The sequence below is a fragment of the Haemorhous mexicanus genome, chromosome 20 (genome assembly GCF_027477595.1).
Source record: "Haemorhous mexicanus isolate bHaeMex1 chromosome 20, bHaeMex1.pri, whole genome shotgun sequence".
In the NCBI taxonomy this organism is placed as follows: domain Eukaryota; kingdom Metazoa; phylum Chordata; class Aves; order Passeriformes; family Fringillidae; genus Haemorhous; species Haemorhous mexicanus.
The window spans coordinates 8,648,780-8,667,357 of NC_082360.1; the positions used below are offsets into that span (position 1 = coordinate 8,648,780).

General features: G+C 42.7%; 2 protein-coding genes across 3 annotated transcripts in view; one reads left to right on the forward strand and one right to left on the reverse strand.

The window, feature by feature from the left end:
* PITPNC1 (phosphatidylinositol transfer protein cytoplasmic 1) overlaps positions 1–2,592 on the reverse strand; it is a 77,261-nt gene extending 74,669 nt beyond the window's left edge. The window contains exon 1 of the mRNA XM_059864149.1: positions 2,524–2,592. Coding sequence (XP_059720132.1) covers positions 2,524–2,577 — 54 coding nt within the window. The 5' untranslated portion in view covers positions 2,578–2,592. The remainder of the gene's footprint in view (positions 1–2,523) is intronic.
* A 2,129-nt stretch (positions 2,593–4,721) lies between these two features.
* On the forward strand, positions 4,722–13,507 carry PSMD12 (proteasome 26S subunit, non-ATPase 12). Of its 2 annotated transcripts, XM_059864141.1 has the most exons (11): positions 4,724–4,898; positions 6,910–6,969; positions 7,179–7,307; positions 8,398–8,505; positions 9,440–9,544; positions 9,978–10,127; positions 10,297–10,431; positions 10,970–11,082; positions 11,436–11,610; positions 12,116–12,193; positions 13,059–13,507. In XM_059864141.1, the coding sequence occupies exons 1-11, from the start codon at positions 4,791–4,793 to the stop codon at positions 13,266–13,268; spliced, it is 1,371 nt and encodes a 456-aa protein (XP_059720124.1). In that variant the 5' UTR covers positions 4,724–4,790; the 3' UTR covers positions 13,269–13,507. The 2 variants fall into 2 exon arrangements, with proteins under 2 accessions (XP_059720125.1, XP_059720124.1); XM_059864142.1 differs by lacking the exon at positions 13,059–13,507 and having other exon boundaries at positions 4,722–4,898; positions 12,061–12,194.
* The last annotated feature ends 5,071 nt before the right edge of the window (positions 13,508–18,578 follow it).

Below are 18,578 nucleotides of genomic sequence, written 5' to 3' on the forward strand. Positions count from 1 at the left end.
TCGGGGGAGGGCACGGGGGGGCAGCGCGGCGCTCAGGCGGGCGGCCGCGGGTTCCCCGGCGCAGCCGCGGCCGGGGGTGCTCACGGGCAGGCGGGCGGGCGGACTCCGCGGGCACGGAGCGGCTGCAGCGGCGGCGGCCCCGGCGGGGCTCGGCTGACATCAGCGGGGCGGCAGGAAGGAGGGAGGGGGCCGGCGGGGGGGCAGCCGCCGCCGCCGCTCGGGCGGGTTCAACGGGGCCGGGCCGCGGGGCTCCGGGCAGCGCCCGCCGGCGCCTCCCGGCAAAGGAACACCGGCAGCGCCGAGCCCCAAGAATTCGCGATTTCAGTTAATTCTGCCATGCAGACTTCTCGGGTTTTGGAAGTTTATTGCCCTCCGTGTGACAAGGCACCTTGCAGAGCATTTACACCCCGGTGCAGGAGCGGCGAGCCCGTGAGCCTCGGGCTCACTCCCGCCTCCTGGTACAAAAGGAAAGGACAGCGTGGGCTCGGTGCGGACATACACAGGATGTGGAGGCCTCACCCATTTCCCTTCTGGTCAACCCTCCGCTATCAGCCAGCACATTTTGCAGCACAAATAAACCCCTTTTTTCATATCGTTTTTTACTTACAAATGACATGCAGAAAGTTCAGTGAAAAAACGCCTCCCTCCTAGCTGAACTATAAAGACAGAACTGTTTTAGGAGGTCTCCCCCTCTCCTTTAGTGAGGAAGTTGTTAGTGAAATAGTTTTCTTAATATGCTTGCGGGTTGTGTTTTTCAGAGAAATTTACCCATCATTAAGTTACAACTTGAAATGCACAGGAACTCAATTCTGAAACTACCTGGGAACCCCGAACTGTTACACAACCTCAGCATTTCATGTTTAAAATACTCATCCTGCTGTTTCTCCTGTTCTCCCAGTGGCTATAAAGCCACTCACTGGATTGCAGAGAAGCACTGTAAGAGCAAAACACAAGACACTGCACAGATAATGGTAAAATATACATCTGCACTTACATACCAGTTATTTGCAAAAAAATAAAAGCAATGAAATACTGTATTTGGGACAGTTAAAGAGGAATTTAGGTCTACAATGAAATGTGCGTTTCATAACAAGAAAGAGCAAAAGCCCCTCAGAATTTCATTGGTTCGGGATGTACATTTCAGAGCTGTGGGTATAATTCTCAGCCCAGAGGACACAGTGCCATCTCCTGGAGCCAACAATGTCTGTTTGCCAGCCCCTTGCAATAATGGCACAATATTTCACATCCCTGCCTTCCCAGGGAAATGCAAACACCTACACAAAGAAATAAAAAATCTGAGAGCTCTATTAACAGTCTGGATTTTCAACTGAGGTATGAACAATGTGTTTAATGAGACTTCTGTCTCAAATCTGACAGAGCCATTTATAAATATGGAAACTGTGGCTGTAATTCATAACACTGGTACTGTATGTTCCTGGAATTTCAAGCAAAATAGCAAAACCAAGGCAATACCTTGTGATATCTCACTGCAGGAAGGACATTGAGATGCTGGAGCATGTCCAGACAAGGGAATGGAGCTGGGGAAGCCTGGAGCACCACGTGTGGCTGAGGGAGCTGGAGCTGGAGCCTGGAAAAAAGAAGGCTCAGGGGGAACCTTCTGGCTCTCCACAACTCCCTGGCAGGAGGGGCCAGTCAGGGGTGGAGGTCGGGCTCTTCTCCCAGGGAACAAGGGATGAGAGGAAATGGCCTCAAGCAATGCCAGGGGATGTTTAGATTGGATTTTGGAAAAATTTCTTCACAGGGTTGTGAAGCATTGGAACCAAGGGAGGTGGTGGAGTCACCATTCCCAGAAGGGTCCAAAAAATGTTGTTTGGATGTGGCACCTGGGACATGGTTTAGTGGTGAACATGGTGGTGGTGCTGGGCTGACAGGTTGGACTTGATGATCTTAAAAGTCTTTTCAACCATAACGGTTCTGTGATTCTGTGGTATTACCCACAGATGAGATGCAATCCTCATTCAGATCTAAAGCATTCTGCAGTTTTAAGTGCTTTTTTTAGTGGTTTCTTCCACTAGGAACAATATTTCTAGTTTCTGCTGAAACACATTGTAAAAGAAACTGAACTTGGCATGGGGCCTTGATGCTACCCAGTTATAGGCAAGGACAGTGATTTCAATAAAACCAGGAGAAAGACTTAAACTAGTTTATCACCAATCACGTGATTTCAACATAAAGCAAACCTTACAGCTGTGTGTACATTAACAAAGGTCTGCAGAAAGCAGTGTGTCAAATACAGAAGCTGCTCAAAACCAAGACTAATTCCCATACCTGCAGCAAAACATTCTTCAGTCATGGGGAAAGCAGTGACCCCAAGGATATCCCTTACAACTCCCTGCTGGGAGTGCCCAGACTCTTTCCAAAGCACACTCCCCAGATGCTTCCCAGGGGACATGCTGAGACAGAAAACTTCCAGCTCCCACGAGCCAGGCAGTGCCTGCCAAGCATTCCTGCCTCAGTTTTGGGTTTTGATTCCCATGAGTTGGCAGAAATTTTTAGTCTTACCTCTGCAACATGCTCTCGATACTCTGTTGTGAAAATGAGACATTTTTCACTCATTGTTCCTTTCTGACCTGGGGGGAAAAAGCCCATATGTTAAATTCTGCTGAGTATGAACTCCAGATGGACTTGTGTCAGCAAAGTGTCACTTCAGAGTAAGAGACAGTAAGAGCCAAGCTGGTTTTTTGGGTGTTTCACTAAGGACTTTTGAATAAGAATTTAGTTTCTTTTTTAGCCACTCAGGGATTCTATATTTGAGGCAACAGCTGCTTCCTCCTTCCCCAGCATAACCATGCAGGTAAAGAAAAACAGCAATTGCAAAAGGCATTTATTTTCTTCCTCTTTCACTCACTTGTCTAAACCAAATCACTGTGTATGGGACTATGTTCAATTAGATTAGCATGTGACTTTTAGCCTCCCTGGAAGCCATCACTCCCAATCCATCACCTGTAAAAATATACTAATATTACCATGAGCTAAAAGAACGAGATTGTAAAAATAAAAGCTCTGTAAAAATTTGTAAATGGCCAAAATTAGGGAAGAACAACTGATATACTCTGTGTGATACATGCATGTATTTTCAGTACCTAAGTCAACTGAAATTAAGTTAAAATGATTAAGGATGATGGATAAATTCTGTTGGCAGACTTTTCAAATCAAGTTTGTGTTAAACAGAAAGTGATTCAAAGCCCATGATCTGTGCTGTGCTAATTGGAAGGCATGTATGAGACACAGTTGCAAATATACAGTATTGGAGCTCTGTATTCTCTTAATTGAATTACTCTGAATTTACACCAGTGCAGCAGATGTAGGAACTCAGTCTTAATTCTGTCAATAAAAGATTTAAACCAGTTATCTCAAATACCCCTTTGCCATGTTAATATGTTGGTCTGTGTACAGCATGATCTGAAAGTAACACAACACAAAATGTAATTTCATGGTAACTTTTTTCTGGAAATCCTAAATAACATCCAAAGATTCCCATGGCAGGTGGTTGGAACTAGGTGATCCTAAAGTCCCTTCCAACCTAAACTATTCTGTGATTCTGATTCAGGACGTTACCTGAGTATTTGAGGTGTTTGCTTGCACACACGAGGGAGTTTTTCTGGATTTCCCCAGAGAATGAAACTTCTGTAGTGTAAGAAATTGTGCTGGGAGATGATGGCAACCTGAATGCAAGGGGTTGCACCAACATCTCACAACTTTTCAAACACATTGATGGTACAACACTGTCTAGATCGGCATCCTTGTGTCCTTAAAACCCACGGTGTGTCCTACTTTCCTCCACCTCTCCAGCAAGGCTAGATCATTAAAAGACTTAAGGCTGGAATGAGATACAGTGAAATGCCCAAGGTGAAATCAGCAGCACAGAACCCAGAGTGCTCCACTGCAGCCACACCTGAGGTGTGTCCACATGGCCCGGCTGTCCCCAAATGTGGGACAACACAAACCCACCATCCTCCTGCTTCACCACCCTCAACTCCGAGCAGCACCGTGCCTGTGGGAGCTGTTTCCCCTCGTGGCCGTGCTGAGGGGCACACTGGGGGCCGTGACCGCACTCTGGGAGATGTCACTGGGAGATGTCACCGCCACATCTGGCACCAACTCACAGCTGCTCTTCGTGGGTGCCGGGGAATCCCCCGCCAGACTGGGGCTCAGAGGTGCGGATTGAGGAGCAGATCCATTAAGCAGGGAACATCACGGTCTGGGTCCCGTGAGAGGGGCGGATTGAGGGGGACCCTCTCAGAGGAGCGGGTCCGCCGTCCACCCTTCTGAGCAGACCCCCTCACGTTTGATCGCGGTTCTGGTTCCCTCCGACAAGCAGGTTGAGTGGTACATCTCAGAGGAGAGGGTTGAAGGGCAGATCTCCTCAAAGGGGTGGGGTTGAAGGGCAGATCTCCTCAGAGGGGTGGGGTTGAAGGGCAGATGCCCTCAGAAGGGTGGGCTGAGGGGCATATGCCCCTCAGAGGGGTGGGGTTGAAGGGCAGATCCCCTCAGCATGGTGGGTTGAGGGGCAGTTGCCCTCAGAGGAGCGACTAAGGAGCAGACACCCTTAGAAGAGCAGCTCGCGGTCCCGCTCCCTTCAGAGGGGCCGTGGGTGGGCTCCCCTCACAGGTGGCACCACCCCCCCTGCGGGTCCTGAGGCGGCCGGGGCTGGCCACGGCAGTGCCTGCTTGTCGCGGCGCGGGGCCTTTCGGCGGGCCTGCCCCCGGCGCGCCTGCGCGCGGGCCCGGCCGGTTCCGGTGAGCGCTGAGGCGGCGAAACGGGCGGACATGGCGGACGGCGGCGCAGAGCGGGCCGATGGCCGCATCGTTAAAATGGAGGTGGATTACAGCGCGACCGTGGACCAGAGGCTGCCCGAGTGCGAGCGGCTGGCGCAGGTGAGGCGGGAGAGAAGCCTGGCGGGGCGGACGGGCTGAGTCATGGCGCGCTAGGCCGCGCGTGGAGGCGGCGCGGAGCGACCCGCGGCCGCATCCTGCCCCGCGATGCGGGTCCGGTCACGGCCCCTCCGTGCCGTGCTGAGGAGGGGAAAGAGTGAATGGTTCCGCCGTTTTAGGGCAGTGTGGAAGGAAGAGCAGGAGGGAGGTTGGTGGGCGAGCACTGAAACTGCTCTCCAAGGCAGTGGTCACGGCCCCAACGCTGCCAGAGCTCATGGAATGTTTGGACAGCACTCTCAGATACATGGATTCTTAGGGATGTCCTGTGCAGAACCAAGGCCAAGAGATGGACTCGATGATCCTTGTGGGTTCCGTCCAACTCAGCTTATTCTGTGATTTTGAGACGGGACGAGGTTTCGGGGCGCAGCCTCCCGGGGAGGGAACCAGAGGGCCCCGGTCCACCACAAGGGCCGTGGCTCTTCCCTGCTGGCCTTGCAACGCGGAATTGCTTGTTCATCCCGGGGCTCTGTGCGCCAGAGCTGCCTTCGTGTAACAGGTCCCGGGTGAGGTTGGCCACGCAGCGCTGGGCATCCCTAAACTCGGTTACATGCGAGCCCCGGGGAGCTGGAAGGGAGGGACAGAGTCAGGACGGGCTCTGGGGCCATGTCTCCCTCCTTCGGCTCAGTAAACAACGTCTGTGCACACGCCCTGGTGACCGCAGGATGTGTTCCACGGGGGGTCAGAGTGATGTAGCATCGGTGTTTTATACAAAAGTTCTGTGGCCTGAGATTCTTGTGCAGCTCAGATCTCAGAAAAGACAGAACCATAGAATCTCAGAATGGTTTGGGTTGGAAGAGGCCTTAATCTCATCTCATTCCACCCACTGCCGTGGGCTGGGACACCTTCCTCTAGTCCACATGGACCTTGAACACTCCAGGGGTCGGGCAGCCGCAGGTTCTGTTGTTGCTGTCTTTTGTTGGCCCTGTAGGATGGCATCTGACACTTTACATGCTGCAAATGCTCTACTTGAGCCACGTCTCATTGTGAAAGACACACATGTTGTACAGTTCTGAAGACAATAGCCTTAAGATAAATAAATTACATCTTAGATTATTTAAAGATTCTTAAATGGAGAGCAGGCACAGGGATTTTATCCCACAGACACAGCTCTGCAAAGGAATGGACACCATGGCCGTGTTTCATTGTGTAAAACATACAAACTCTGTGGCAGTATGAGTACATCCTTGACAAACCATTGTATGTAGTCTAAAATATTTCAGCTGGGATGTTTTAGAAACAAATTTCATTTTCTTTGGTTTGTTACTAATTTTCGAACCATTTTTTGTTTCTAATTTCAAACTTTTTTGCAGCCCCACCATTGCCATGGGCTGTTCCAAACTCACCCATATTAACTTTTTTTTTAACTAGATATTTGCTAGGATTTGTGACTTAGGACTAAAAGTACATTGTAGTATCTTACACTCCTCCAAACAAAGGCAAATACAGTTCTCAAAACCCCTCCAAAACCAGAACTATTAGAATTCCATGCTTAGCATGTAAAGCTTGTAGTTAATGCTTTGTGTAATACACTGTAATTAAGATATGAATATGGGTGAAAGTAATAGGAGAAGAATTTTTTTGGCCAAGATATTTAATTGCATATCTGATCTCACTGAAAACTGTGTTTTGGCCAGAGAAGAAATGAGTTTTCCATGCAGCTCAGTGAACATGAGCTCACCAAACCTGTCTGAAACTTGCCAGGTTTCTTTCCCAAGGCAGGCAACTTAGAGCATGTGTTGTGTGAAAATGAAACTGGTACTTCTCCAGTTTTATCTCTGTGTAGAACCATGTATTTAAAGTAAGTGCTATGCATGCTTTTTTTTAAAGAAAAAAAATTAAAATTTAGTGTACAGGCTGGTCTGTATTTTTATTTATGTGGAAATTTGAGCTACTCTCAGTTTAAACTGAATTATGTTATGAACTCACTGAGATAATTGTTTGCCTGTCTTATTAGGAAGGAAGATTGCAAGAAGTCATTGAAAACCTTCTCTCCCTGGAAAAACAAACACGGACGGTGAGTAGTGCGTGGTGATGCTGGGATGTGCTACACACCTCCTGTTGCACTGGGTTAAAGTCAAGGGACTTGGAGTATCCTTGGAGTATCAGTCCTTCTTTTCTTTAAAAAGCAAATTAGTGAGACTGGCCACAATGAATTTTTCCCCTTTGTGCTGGAAGGCTGCAGGTTGTTGATCTTGTCTCTAACACACTCTTGCTTTGTTACAGGCTTCTGACATGGTCTCCACATCCCGAATCTTAGTTGCCATAGTGAAAATGTGTTACGAAGCTAAGGACTGGGATGCTCTTAATGAAAATATTATTCTTCTATCAAAGAGAAGAAGTCAGTTAAAACAGGTGAATTTAATTGTTTGAAACAAAAAATGAAACTGTATTTTGGAGCTGTGTTATGTCTCTGGTTCCCCCATGTGTGTAGGGACTTTCTGTGTAAAGATGGTGGTTCATTTTTGCACTCTCCTCAGTGTGCATTGCAGACATTTTCCTTATTCATTATTCAGATATTCTATATTCCTTATTCAGATGTATATTAAACAGAGTTACTGCATTTTATTGTGCTCATATGAAATGTTTGCTTTGCATGCTTGCTTTTGAAACTGGCATACTTTGGCATAAAGCAGTTGCATTTAAGGCAGTATGAAGTTAATTGCACTCTGTGTCTTCAGTTTGGGGAACAGGTGATTTTAATGGCATCATTGTTTTAGGAAGGAAAAGGTTACCTATCATTTAATGTGCAGGATCTTCAATAGTGTGTGTAAAAGTAGGAGTACAATTTAGTTTGCACAGACTGTAGCTGAAGGCATGGATCATTCCAGCTGAATTTTGAGGAACTTCTTGAGGAAGACATTTCCAGAAGTTTAATTCTGGGGTTTTTAAAAGAAGTAGGTATTTTAATAATAGTTTTACCAGCTTTGCCAGCATTGTTACTGGAAGTGCACATTCCCATACCTGTGCTTGCTACTGAAGGAAGAAATCCTCTCTCTTCCTTCCTTTCCTGAGGAATCTACTGCTGTTCCAAGGAGAGAGGGTAGTGCACATAATTAAGAGAAGGTACAGGTCTCTTCAGCCATGCAGGTCTTAAGGCATGCAGAGAAATTCTACCAGTCCATGTGAGTCCTGTGGATTTGGCAGAACAGGAGTTGCTTTTTAGGACAGAATTGCGTGGCATGGATTATTTTCAATATTGGAAAAACTGAGATGAAAAAATAACAGAACAGCATCATGTTTGCCTTGTAGCATCAGTCTATAGCATCATTGTACACATCTTCCTGAATCAAAGAGAGGAGATGTGTCTTGTGTGCTTTTTGCTGAAATGAGTCTCTTCAGTTTGATGTGAAACTATTTATTAATTACCTCTGAGTGTTACAGCTTCACTTAATTAGAGAAATCTGAAACCACAGTATGTTTTCCCCCTCTGTTTTCATACTAGGCAGTTGCTAAAATGGTCCAGCAGTGCTGCACTTACGTTGAAGAAATCACAGACTTACCAGTCAAACTGCGCTTAATCGACACGCTGCGAATGGTCACAGAAGGAAAAGTAAGGTTTTGTTTTAAGACTCAGTGTCTAAAAGGTAGAATAAAAATGTTTGCCTTCTTTAAAAATGTTGTTTCTTAGTATTATTTTTTAATCTTGTGCGAGTAAGATTAAAACAAATTTTTAAATAACCTTGAGAAGCCAAATAATTTATTTCCTTCCTGAAGACTGCAGATATTTTCCATATTTAAATCATATGCTGAAGCACTGGTCATGTTCCTATGATGTAGGTATCTGGTTGTATTATTAATTAATATAGTTAGTAATACATTTCAAAATTCTAAAATGCCACTTCCTTTTCACATTTTAAAATGCTATGAATTTGAATTTGTCAGGGAAATGAGCAGGTTTAATGTAATTTCTCCTGCACTTAGTAAGGAGAAACATATAGTTATGATAACCAGAAAGTGATACCAAGTGAGTTGCTTATATTGCGTTCCTTTTGCGCTAAGAAAAGAAAGAATTCTGAATAGGCAAATGTGTGCCAATTTTATGAGTTCTGTCTGTTAGTATAAATAGTTAATGATCAAGTCTTGTTGATTAATGGCTGGTTAGGAGTAAGTGAAATAATTCAAAGGGTAGTGCTTACTACACATTAACCATTAAAGTCTAACTTCCCAGATCTTTTGATATATTCTAGCAGACAAAATATGCAATACTTTATTCACAGTGCTTATCCCTTGTGTTTGCTGAAAGGTCAGTGTAGACATTAATTTTTAGATTAATTTGGGCCAAAAAAGTTTGTGTGTCAGTTATCCATTGTATTTCATCAGTGTATATTGTGGACAGTGCCAGTATAGGGGATGGATACACAACAGAAAAAGTGGTTGTATGATGACATACAGCATAAAGTGTGTTTCCCAGTAGGGTTGCAGTCTCAGAGTTTGCACTCCTCTTTAGAGAATTCCAGTGTTTAAACTCTTCCTTCTGCCCTCAGATCTACGTGGAAATCGAACGTGCTCGCTTGACAAAGACACTTGCAACAATAAAGGAGCAGAACGGGGAGGTGAAAGAGGCTGCCTCGATTCTGCAGGAGTTGCAGGTAACACCTTGGAGCTCAGAATTGCAACAGCAATTAATTCTGACTCTTCTGAGATTGTTAGAAACTGAATCAGGTATGCTTGCAGAAATGCCTGGAATGAGATGAACTGCTACCAATGAAAGTGCAGTTTGGCTTTTAACTGCTTTTATTAATCTCATGGTTGGGTTACATAGAATATCTTCCGGTTGGAAAGCAGATTTCAATTCTCTACTTAGTGCATTGAGTTTGGTGTTGTGGATTCTTTCGTGTAAGTGGGGGCGATAATTAAAATGGAATAACCTTTATTCCATTTTCACTTGCTCTGTAATAGCTTTTCTTCTGTTGTTTTGTTTTGGTGTGTTCCCCCTCCAGGCAGCCTCCCACTCTTCTAGCACAGTTAAGTCTTCATTTGATTTGGCTTTGACAAAATTAAGTAGTTATAATTTCATTTCAGGTGGAAACCTACGGTTCAATGGAAAAGAAAGAACGTGTAGAATTTATCTTGGAGCAGATGAGACTCTGTCTAGCTGTAAAGGACTATATTCGGACTCAAATTATCAGCAAAAAAATTAATACAAAATTTTTTCAAGAAGAAAACACAGAAGTAAGTAATTGGAGGATTTCTTACCCTCCCCTCACCCAAATTTTAATCTGACTTGCCTCTCTTCAGGTCCAAGTGTATTTATTTAAATCCCTCTGTTTTCTGGGGTTCAGCTGAATTTCATTTATGTGTCTTGGAGCTGTGTTAATTTGACTTTTTGATACTGTTTCAGAAACTAAAGTTGAAATACTACAACTTAATGATCCAGCTGGATCAACACGAAGGCTCCTACCTCTCAATCTGTAAGCACTACAGAGCCATTTATGACACTCCCTGTATCCAGGCTGAAAGTGAAAAGTGGCAACAGGTAAAAAAACTTTCTCTACAAAATCACTGTATTTCCATGTGACAAATATCCATTTCTTACCACATCAGTGTACAGAGGATGAAATAGCTCATCAGTCTGTTTTTATTTAAATGGTTGTATTAACAAATTGGTTAGTTGAAAACAGATGATGGAGTTGATTTCAAAAGAATGTTTGTAATCAACATCTTCATTTTATTACCTTTGAAATTGACAATGTCTGAACTGTTTCATACAAGTGTAGATTACAAACAGCTGTGCAAGTGTGGTCTCGGTGCTGTTGTGTGTGCAGTACAGATGTCTTTCATGTTTGAAAAGTTTTTTTTACTTCATGTATTTATTTGAAACACTAGAATTTTGGTTAACCTGTGTCAATTTAAATGTACCACAATTAATTTCTGAAAGATAACATCAATTTCAGCTTAATTTCTTAATACACTGAGCTTAAATCTTCTACGTATTAAACTCTAAGCTCTGTGTCAGTTTTGGCAATTCCTCTGTTTAATTATGGGAAAAAACCACACTCTTTCCTCTTAAACAGGCACTGAAGAGCGTTGTTCTTTATGTTATTCTTTCACCTTATGACAATGAACAGTCTGATTTGGTGCACAGAATTAGTAGTGACAAAAAGCTAGAAGAAATCCCCAAGTATAAGTAAGTATCCTTTCTAATAACCAATTCTTAGATTAAAAAGTGTCTAACAGTGCAAGTAAATCTCTTTATGCTGAGTCTGCTGTAAGCAACTCTTAATTTAATGCTGCATTAGGAATACTGCAAAAATGTCATGGTTGTTCTATGTGAAAATAAATGGAACTAAATGTGTGTAAAAATATGTTATTTCTCTTGTAAGAGAACGATCTTTGTTAGAAAAACAGTCAGACTTTAGCTGCCCCTGTTATTCATGGTAATAAGAATAAAACATTTTAAATTTTGCCTTGGATCTATTTTAAGTATGAGCCAGGCCTTATTAATACAGGATTGTAATCCAACTGTACTAAACCATTTAGAGACCTCCTAAAACTATTTACCACCATGGAGCTGATGAGGTGGAGTGCCCTAGTTGAAGAGTATGGGAAGGAGTTGAGAGAAGGATCCCTTGACAGTCCTGCAACAGATGTTTTTGGCTGTACAGAAGAAGGTGAAAAGAGATGGAAAGATTTAAAGAACAGAGTTGTGGAACATGTAAGTATCAGTGTCTGTCAACATCAGCTGTTTACTCAGTGCCTCAGCTAAAAATGCTTTCTTCTTGCCATATTTTAATCACAAAGACAAAAAAGTAGCTATTTAAGCGTGAGGTCTCTTTTCTGTTGCATTTCAAGATTTTATTTGCTTGTATATCTTTATTGTATGTTTATATTTGGCATAGTTGCCACCAAAAAGAGTGCATTGCACTCAAATGAGACTTAGCATTCATGTTTCATAAGCATAAAGCATAAATCTGAAAGTCTTGCTTTGTATTAAATTCATAATTGGTTGATTTATTTTCTTAATAATTTATCATGTGGAGACTTTTATACCTTCCACCAGCAAAAGAGCTGTTTGTTCACAACCCCTCACGTCCCCCATGCTGGACTGCCATAGAGCACTACAGTTCCTAATCTCCTTTTAACATGGACTTTTATATTTTTGCAGCCTGCTTCAATTATTTTTTGCACATAACCCTCTACTCTGAACACTTTTATTCCAGAATATTAGAATAATGGCTAAGTATTATACCAGAATTACAATGAAGAGAATGGCACAGCTCCTGGATCTGTCTGTTGATGTAAGTCTTGCTTTGCTTATCCTTCTTTCATAAGGGGGAGTGTGTTTGTGGCAGAGATGTGATTAGTCAGCAGAGTAATGTTCTTGTTTGATTTAATTTTCTGCCTTTGTGGGAGTTAGAAAACTATTCATTAAACCTTAAACTCAGTTTCATGATGCACATGCCCATAAGGCAAAAGCTGCTCTTAGAAGTTCATTTATGTTCAAGGCCTTGGGTAAATGCTGGAGCTTCTTGTCTGGTGTTTCAGTGTTAAAAGGTTCTTGTCAATGAGTGATGAAAACCAGCTGAAGAGAGGGTCCTTCACCTGTAAATGTCCCTGTTCATGGGTGCTGGCACATTGGGAACATGGGGTGGAGGGGTCCTCCTGCTGTCCCCCTTTGTGTTTTCAAGAGTTTTCCAAGTAGAATGACACATCTGGTATTTTGAGTGCAAATGAAAATTTTAACCTTTTCATGGAATCTGCTTTTCCCACAAACTCAGAAAAAACTCTTTTTGACAGTGGTCAGTAATTCACTGGGATTTTCCCAAGCCTTGCTTGCCACATGACTTGTTCTGGTGTCTGTGTAGCCAAAGTGTAAAACTCTGCTGGGGTCGTATATTAAACTTTATGAAAGATAATCAGATGTAGGTCAATAGAAAAAAAAAAGGTTTGTTTGTTTTTTTTTTTAATAGCTTGTGCTAGTACCTTGCATTGCCAGCATGTGTAATATTAAAGTATCCTGCATTTTTTAAAGTACAATATTTACAGCTGTACTCGTGTATAAAGAAAGTCTTGTTCCTGGTGCTTTCATGCTGTTTGGGAGGAATTCTGGTGGTTTGTAGTAAAAATGCTATTTTCTTGACTTAGTGCTGTTTGTCTTTACAGGAATCGGAGGAGTTCTTGTCTAACCTAGTAGTTAATAAAACCATCTTTGCTAAAGTAGACAGGCTGGCAGGAATTATCAATTTCCAGAGGCCTAAGGACCCAAACAATATACTCAATGACTGGTCTCACAAGCTCAACTCCCTCATGGCCCTAGTTAACAAAACCACACATCTCATTGCCAAAGAAGAGATGATCCATAACCTGCAGTAAGGTGCCTCAATAATCTCAGTGCTTTTAAAGAAGGCATTAAATCTTCATAATAGAGACTATTATTACAAGTGTGTATATGGTTTGTTTTCTCCCTGTCAAGCCTTCCTGGTCTAAAATTTAGAACATAATTCTGAAATTCCTGTTGACAATTAAGTTCCCTTGATTATTCATTCAGTTGTTAAATGTTTTTACTACAATTGGTGAAAGAACAGAATAAAACTGTATTGCCTGTATAATAATAGTCTTGTGATTTCTTTTTTTCAATGAGAACCCTTATCTGTCTAACATGTAATTCTGTGGTTATTTCATTACAGGACTATTTTTGAGGCTGTGATTGAGAGGATATACTGTAAATAATAAAATCCTAGGGTTTTACAAAGAGGTAACTTGAAATGATAATAATGTAAAGTTATGTCAAGATACTCTTTGAACAAAATTATGCTTATGCTTGAGAATAATGCTATTTCTTATGATTTGGTACTACAGTTAGAATTTATTAATTAACTGTGAACTACCAGAGCAATCAATACATGACTAAGTACCTAAACCTCTGTCTGCTTGCTGCAGGTCACTAATTCTGCCTGCTTTGTTGGTACAGTTTGTAAGGGCTACAATGGCAGCTAGTCAGTTACCTAAGCTGGCACTTGGAAGCTGCTGCTTCTCATCATGAGTGTGTTATATTCTGAGCAGATGATGTTCTGTTATTTACTTTAACCTCCTTGTAATGGGGGGAAGCTGTGGACTTTTTCCCCTGGTTTGTTTTTTTAAGGAAGTAAAATAGTAGAACAAATAGTGTAGTAAGAATCAATGGAACTTGTATTGAATTTGCTCTGGTTTAGAATGATTTTTAATGCTAGCCATAACTATTCAGTTCATAATTAATTAAGTAAAGACTACTATTGTAAATGATGTATTGAGACATACATAAATCCCATCTCCTTACAAGCACACTGAGCTTCATTCAGATTAATGCTCTTTTCATGTGAATCCCCAGAAATTGGGAGGCTCCAGACAGGGATTTTGAGTGAGGGAAGTCTGAAGGGACAGGAAAAGATGGAAGTTTGTAAACAGTGATTTGCATTTGAAGTGCTGACTTTGGACATAGCTGATGGGAAGTTTGGGAATGTAATTTGGAAGGCTGTTAACTTTCAAAGCCTTAGCAATCCAGCTCACTGCATTTGAACAACAAAAAGGCAGCTGAGCTATCAGTAAGGGAAGGAAGAGGAGCAGATATTCAGAATGCACAGAATGTTTACCATTTAACTTCCTAAATTGTATTATAATCCCAGCTGTACAAGTTGTTTAAAATTTTCATGATTATTTGTGAGCATGGGATGTTCTGGCCATTGGGAAGTTTCAGTACCATGAGCAAAATTGGCTGCTGTGAGAACAATGGACAAACTAGCTTAGAAAACAATATATCCTCTGGAAACTGAGGCAAGAGCTGTCAGAGAGGGAAACAATGGGTCATCAGGGGAAGTGGGACCTTGCCTCTCCCTGTTCTTATCATAAACATTTTCCTTCCAGTTGAAGTCTGGTCTGGAATCTTCAACCCCAAGCATTTAAACCTCTGATGCTTCTACCAGATATGTTGGACCTGTTTTCCCAGCCAGCCCTCTTTTCCTTTTTATCCTAGAGTGGAATGTTTCAGTGGTTCCCTGGCTCTTCTTTCTGGATTTCCTGCCGATTCTCCTCCCTCTCTGTCCAGGCTCTATCCCTCTCTGCTACCTTTGGCTGCACTTAGAGCATGAGTTTGTTGGAGAGGGGAATTGGTTTCTCTCCCCTCACAACCACCTTTTGCTGTCAGCATTAGAAAGAACATGGAAGAACTCTTTATCTTTCAAGAGCTCAGGTATCTCCCGAAAAGTCAGTTCAGAAAGATTATGAAGGTTCACTTCCATGGTCTGTATTTGTGCCAAAGATCCACAATGATCATGCTCTCCCTTTGGCTCTGAAAGAGATTTTTGTTTGCAGTTGGAACACCTTAGTCTTGGTTTGGAACATAGTGCCCAAGGCAGACTCCCTCCCTGTCCTGGGGGTGAGACTTCTGCTCTGTTCGGAGTTCTTGTTGCCAGAAGCAAAAATCCCTCAGGATTTCCCTCCCCAAACATAACAAAGTTAAAACAGAAGTTTTGAAACAAAACTCTAGAATTATTAAGCTATAGGGTAACATTAGGCTATTAAGCCTGAAGTTTGGGTTTGGTGGGGTGGTTTTTTTTTTTTTTTTTTTTTTTTTTTTTTTTATTTGCTTGCAGACTACTATTGATGAAAATGGAAGTGTCTCTTGAGTCTCTCTTGAAAAGGTTGTCACATTCTGGTTGCTAGGAAAAAAGCTCTAAATTTTTGGTGCCAGTTCATCTCAAGAAGGCAGGTATATGTCAGATTTAAGTCCTCCATGAGCAATTCAAAGGTCAGCATAAAGACATGCCAGCTTCTTAAAAAATGAACGGACTCTGAAGATCTTTGATCTTGACAGTGTGGGATCAAACCATCACATTACTGTGACCTTTGTAGTTTCTGTCTCCTCAGTGTACCCTCAACATCCCCTTGTTGCTGGTTGCTTCCCAATGCTCTCATTTTGTGGATCAAAGGAGAAATGAATAAGTTTGAATATTACTTGCTCTAGAAATTACATGTGCTTAAGGAGTCCATGTTGAAATTTACCCATGGATAATTATGAAGTAAGATTAAAGTTGAGATCATCTGTTCATTAGAGGACTCTGGAGGAATTCCAGGGGAATTTTCATGCTGGAAAATCAAAACTTGCTACTCTTCAGCCTAATAACCAGACATTAATGGCTGCTTAGAAAGAATTTGCTTTATTGTTTACCAAGACTAAGAACTACTGTTGCTATCTAATCCCAGGTCTACCACTGCCTTGTTTGTGGCAGAGGCTAAACCACTTAACTTCTGTTACTTTCCCATGATTGCTGCTTCTGAGGGAGTTCAAAAATTTATAAAGGTCCAGTGTGCTAAGACAATAAAAACATTGCTCCTGTTGCTGCAATCTGTCTGGCACTTCCATTGAGAAAGGCCTCCTGTTGTTTTGTTGCTCAGGGGTGAACGAACTGTTTGAGAAGCCTGCTGGGATGTTGGGCTGCAGGGTCAGGGAGGCAATTCCCTGCTGAATGTATTCTATTATGTCCTTATTACTCTTACATGTTAATTGTAATGTTTTTTCCTGCATTCTGGTTAGACATCATGAGTAGAGCTGGTTGAAAATGGAGATTTCTGTATTCATGAAATACCAGTTCCCAGAAATGGGAGTGAACTTGAGCATAGAATGGAAATTCATTTTCTGAATTTCCTCTGAAAGCAGAAGAGAAAGAAAAAAGTAACAGTTTAAGTTTCAGATAATTAGAATAGTTTTGTTTTGAAAATGTAGAAACCAAGCTGCAGTTGTGATTCCAAGTGTGCAGCTCATGGGTGAGTCAGAACTCCAGGGCTTTTTGGCTACCAAGTCTCCATTAGGCCTGGAGCAAGTGAGGGTTTGAGAGTTCCCAACTCTGCCAGAATCTGTGCCACACCTTTCAGCACTCTGCTCAGAGCTCTGCTTCATGGCAGGGAGCCTAGCAGCCCTGAGTGGCCCCAGGTTTTCAAACCCCTGGTTTTTGGCAAGGAGCCTGGATTCTCCAAGGACCAGGGCATGGCTCCTAGCTTCACAGAATAGGGGGAAGCCCTGTGAGCCAGCATCATTTACAGGATCCTGACTGAAGAGTAGGGAGACACAATGTGTTAGGGCTTCTGTACAGGGATTCCTTGCACACATGGTCCCCAGCAGGGTGGACTTTCTAAACATCCAGTAAGAAATTGCTATTTTCAGGATTGAAAGGTTTCAAAATCCTAAAAAATGTACAGGTGGAATTGAGTTTGATATTGCTGCATTCATTGGAGGGTTTTTGAAAATTTTATCATTATAATGAGTCCCTAGAAATATCACTGTTAGGCTTTTGAGGATCTGAATCCTATCAAGTCTCATGATGCTGAGTGGGAATTCCTTGTCTTTGTTACTCTCTCATGCTTCCCCATTATGCCTTTGGTATTTCTTATATTTCCAACATCCACTGTTGCTTTTCTTCTCCTCCCAGATTCCATGTCACCCCCTGCTCCCTGTCTCTTTGGGCAGAAGTCTAGCACTGCAAGCTCTCCTCTTGCCATGAAACCCCATTGGATTCCAGGAATTTAGGAAGTCAGGACAATTCGGAAATGCAAGGCAGTAGTCAGCATGTAACACATCTGGTTCTGTGCCCTGCCCAGGGCTCAGTCCCAGCCTGGCTGTCAGCTCATCCTGCAGGGCTGTGAATGATGTGGTGGAGAGCAGAGGTTGGAAGGCAAAATTGCAGCTTCCACTGGGGTAATGCACATCAAGGAAAGAGAAAGAGATGTCTCATATAGATACTGAGTTCCTCTCACAGTAGTAGGAATATAATAGTCATATAAGATGTAAGATATAATAATATTAGTTTGTTAATTTTTCCTTTAGTACTGTATTGATACATGGCAGTGAAAGCCACAAGAAGTCTCTTTCTTCCCAGGTAATCTGTAAGCAGTTCCTGGGCCATTCTCTGCCTCCTGGGATGTTACAACAGAAGTGGCTCTAAAGTCAAGTTTAGTTTTTTTATGCCCTTTGGATTTGGGATCTCATCCCTTAAGCTAGCTGCTGTGATTCTCACCTTGAGCAGAATTTCCAAGGTTTATGGGCCCTTGGAGCCCCATTTGTTTTGGACCAAATTTTGAAAATCATCTTTTTATCTGGTAACAAGGACCTTGAAAGAGCTTGGAGGGGACAGCACATGGAAACAGGAGAGTTGTTCCAAGCTTGCAGGCTCTGCTTGAACAGGGCAGTGCTTGGCAGCCACTCCCATCCCAGAGCTGCTGGCTCCCCGTGCAGCCTCTGGCACCTCCACTGAGGGTTTATGCAATACACTTGACCAATCCACAAAATAGACTAAAACCTCCTTCACAGGGAGGCTAAAAGGGTTAAAGTACCAAGAACATTAAAAGCAGTGGGTGCAAGAGCACATCTCCATGTTGTGTTTTATCCATTGGGATTCCCCTGCTCCCGTGGTCCTCCCCAGCTCCCTTCAGAGCTGATCCTACAGGACAGAGTTGCCACCTTTTCAGAGCAGCCTGTGCCTCTTGGTACATCCAATCTGGAACTTTAAATCAGCAGAGATAGAGAGTGATAACAATGGGGTCTGTCACTGAACAGATCCTCCAATAACTCAGTCACTGCCACACAATTTTTTTCTTAGCACATTATAAAAAATATACTGTCAGAACAAATGGACTTAAAAAAGCTTATGTGAA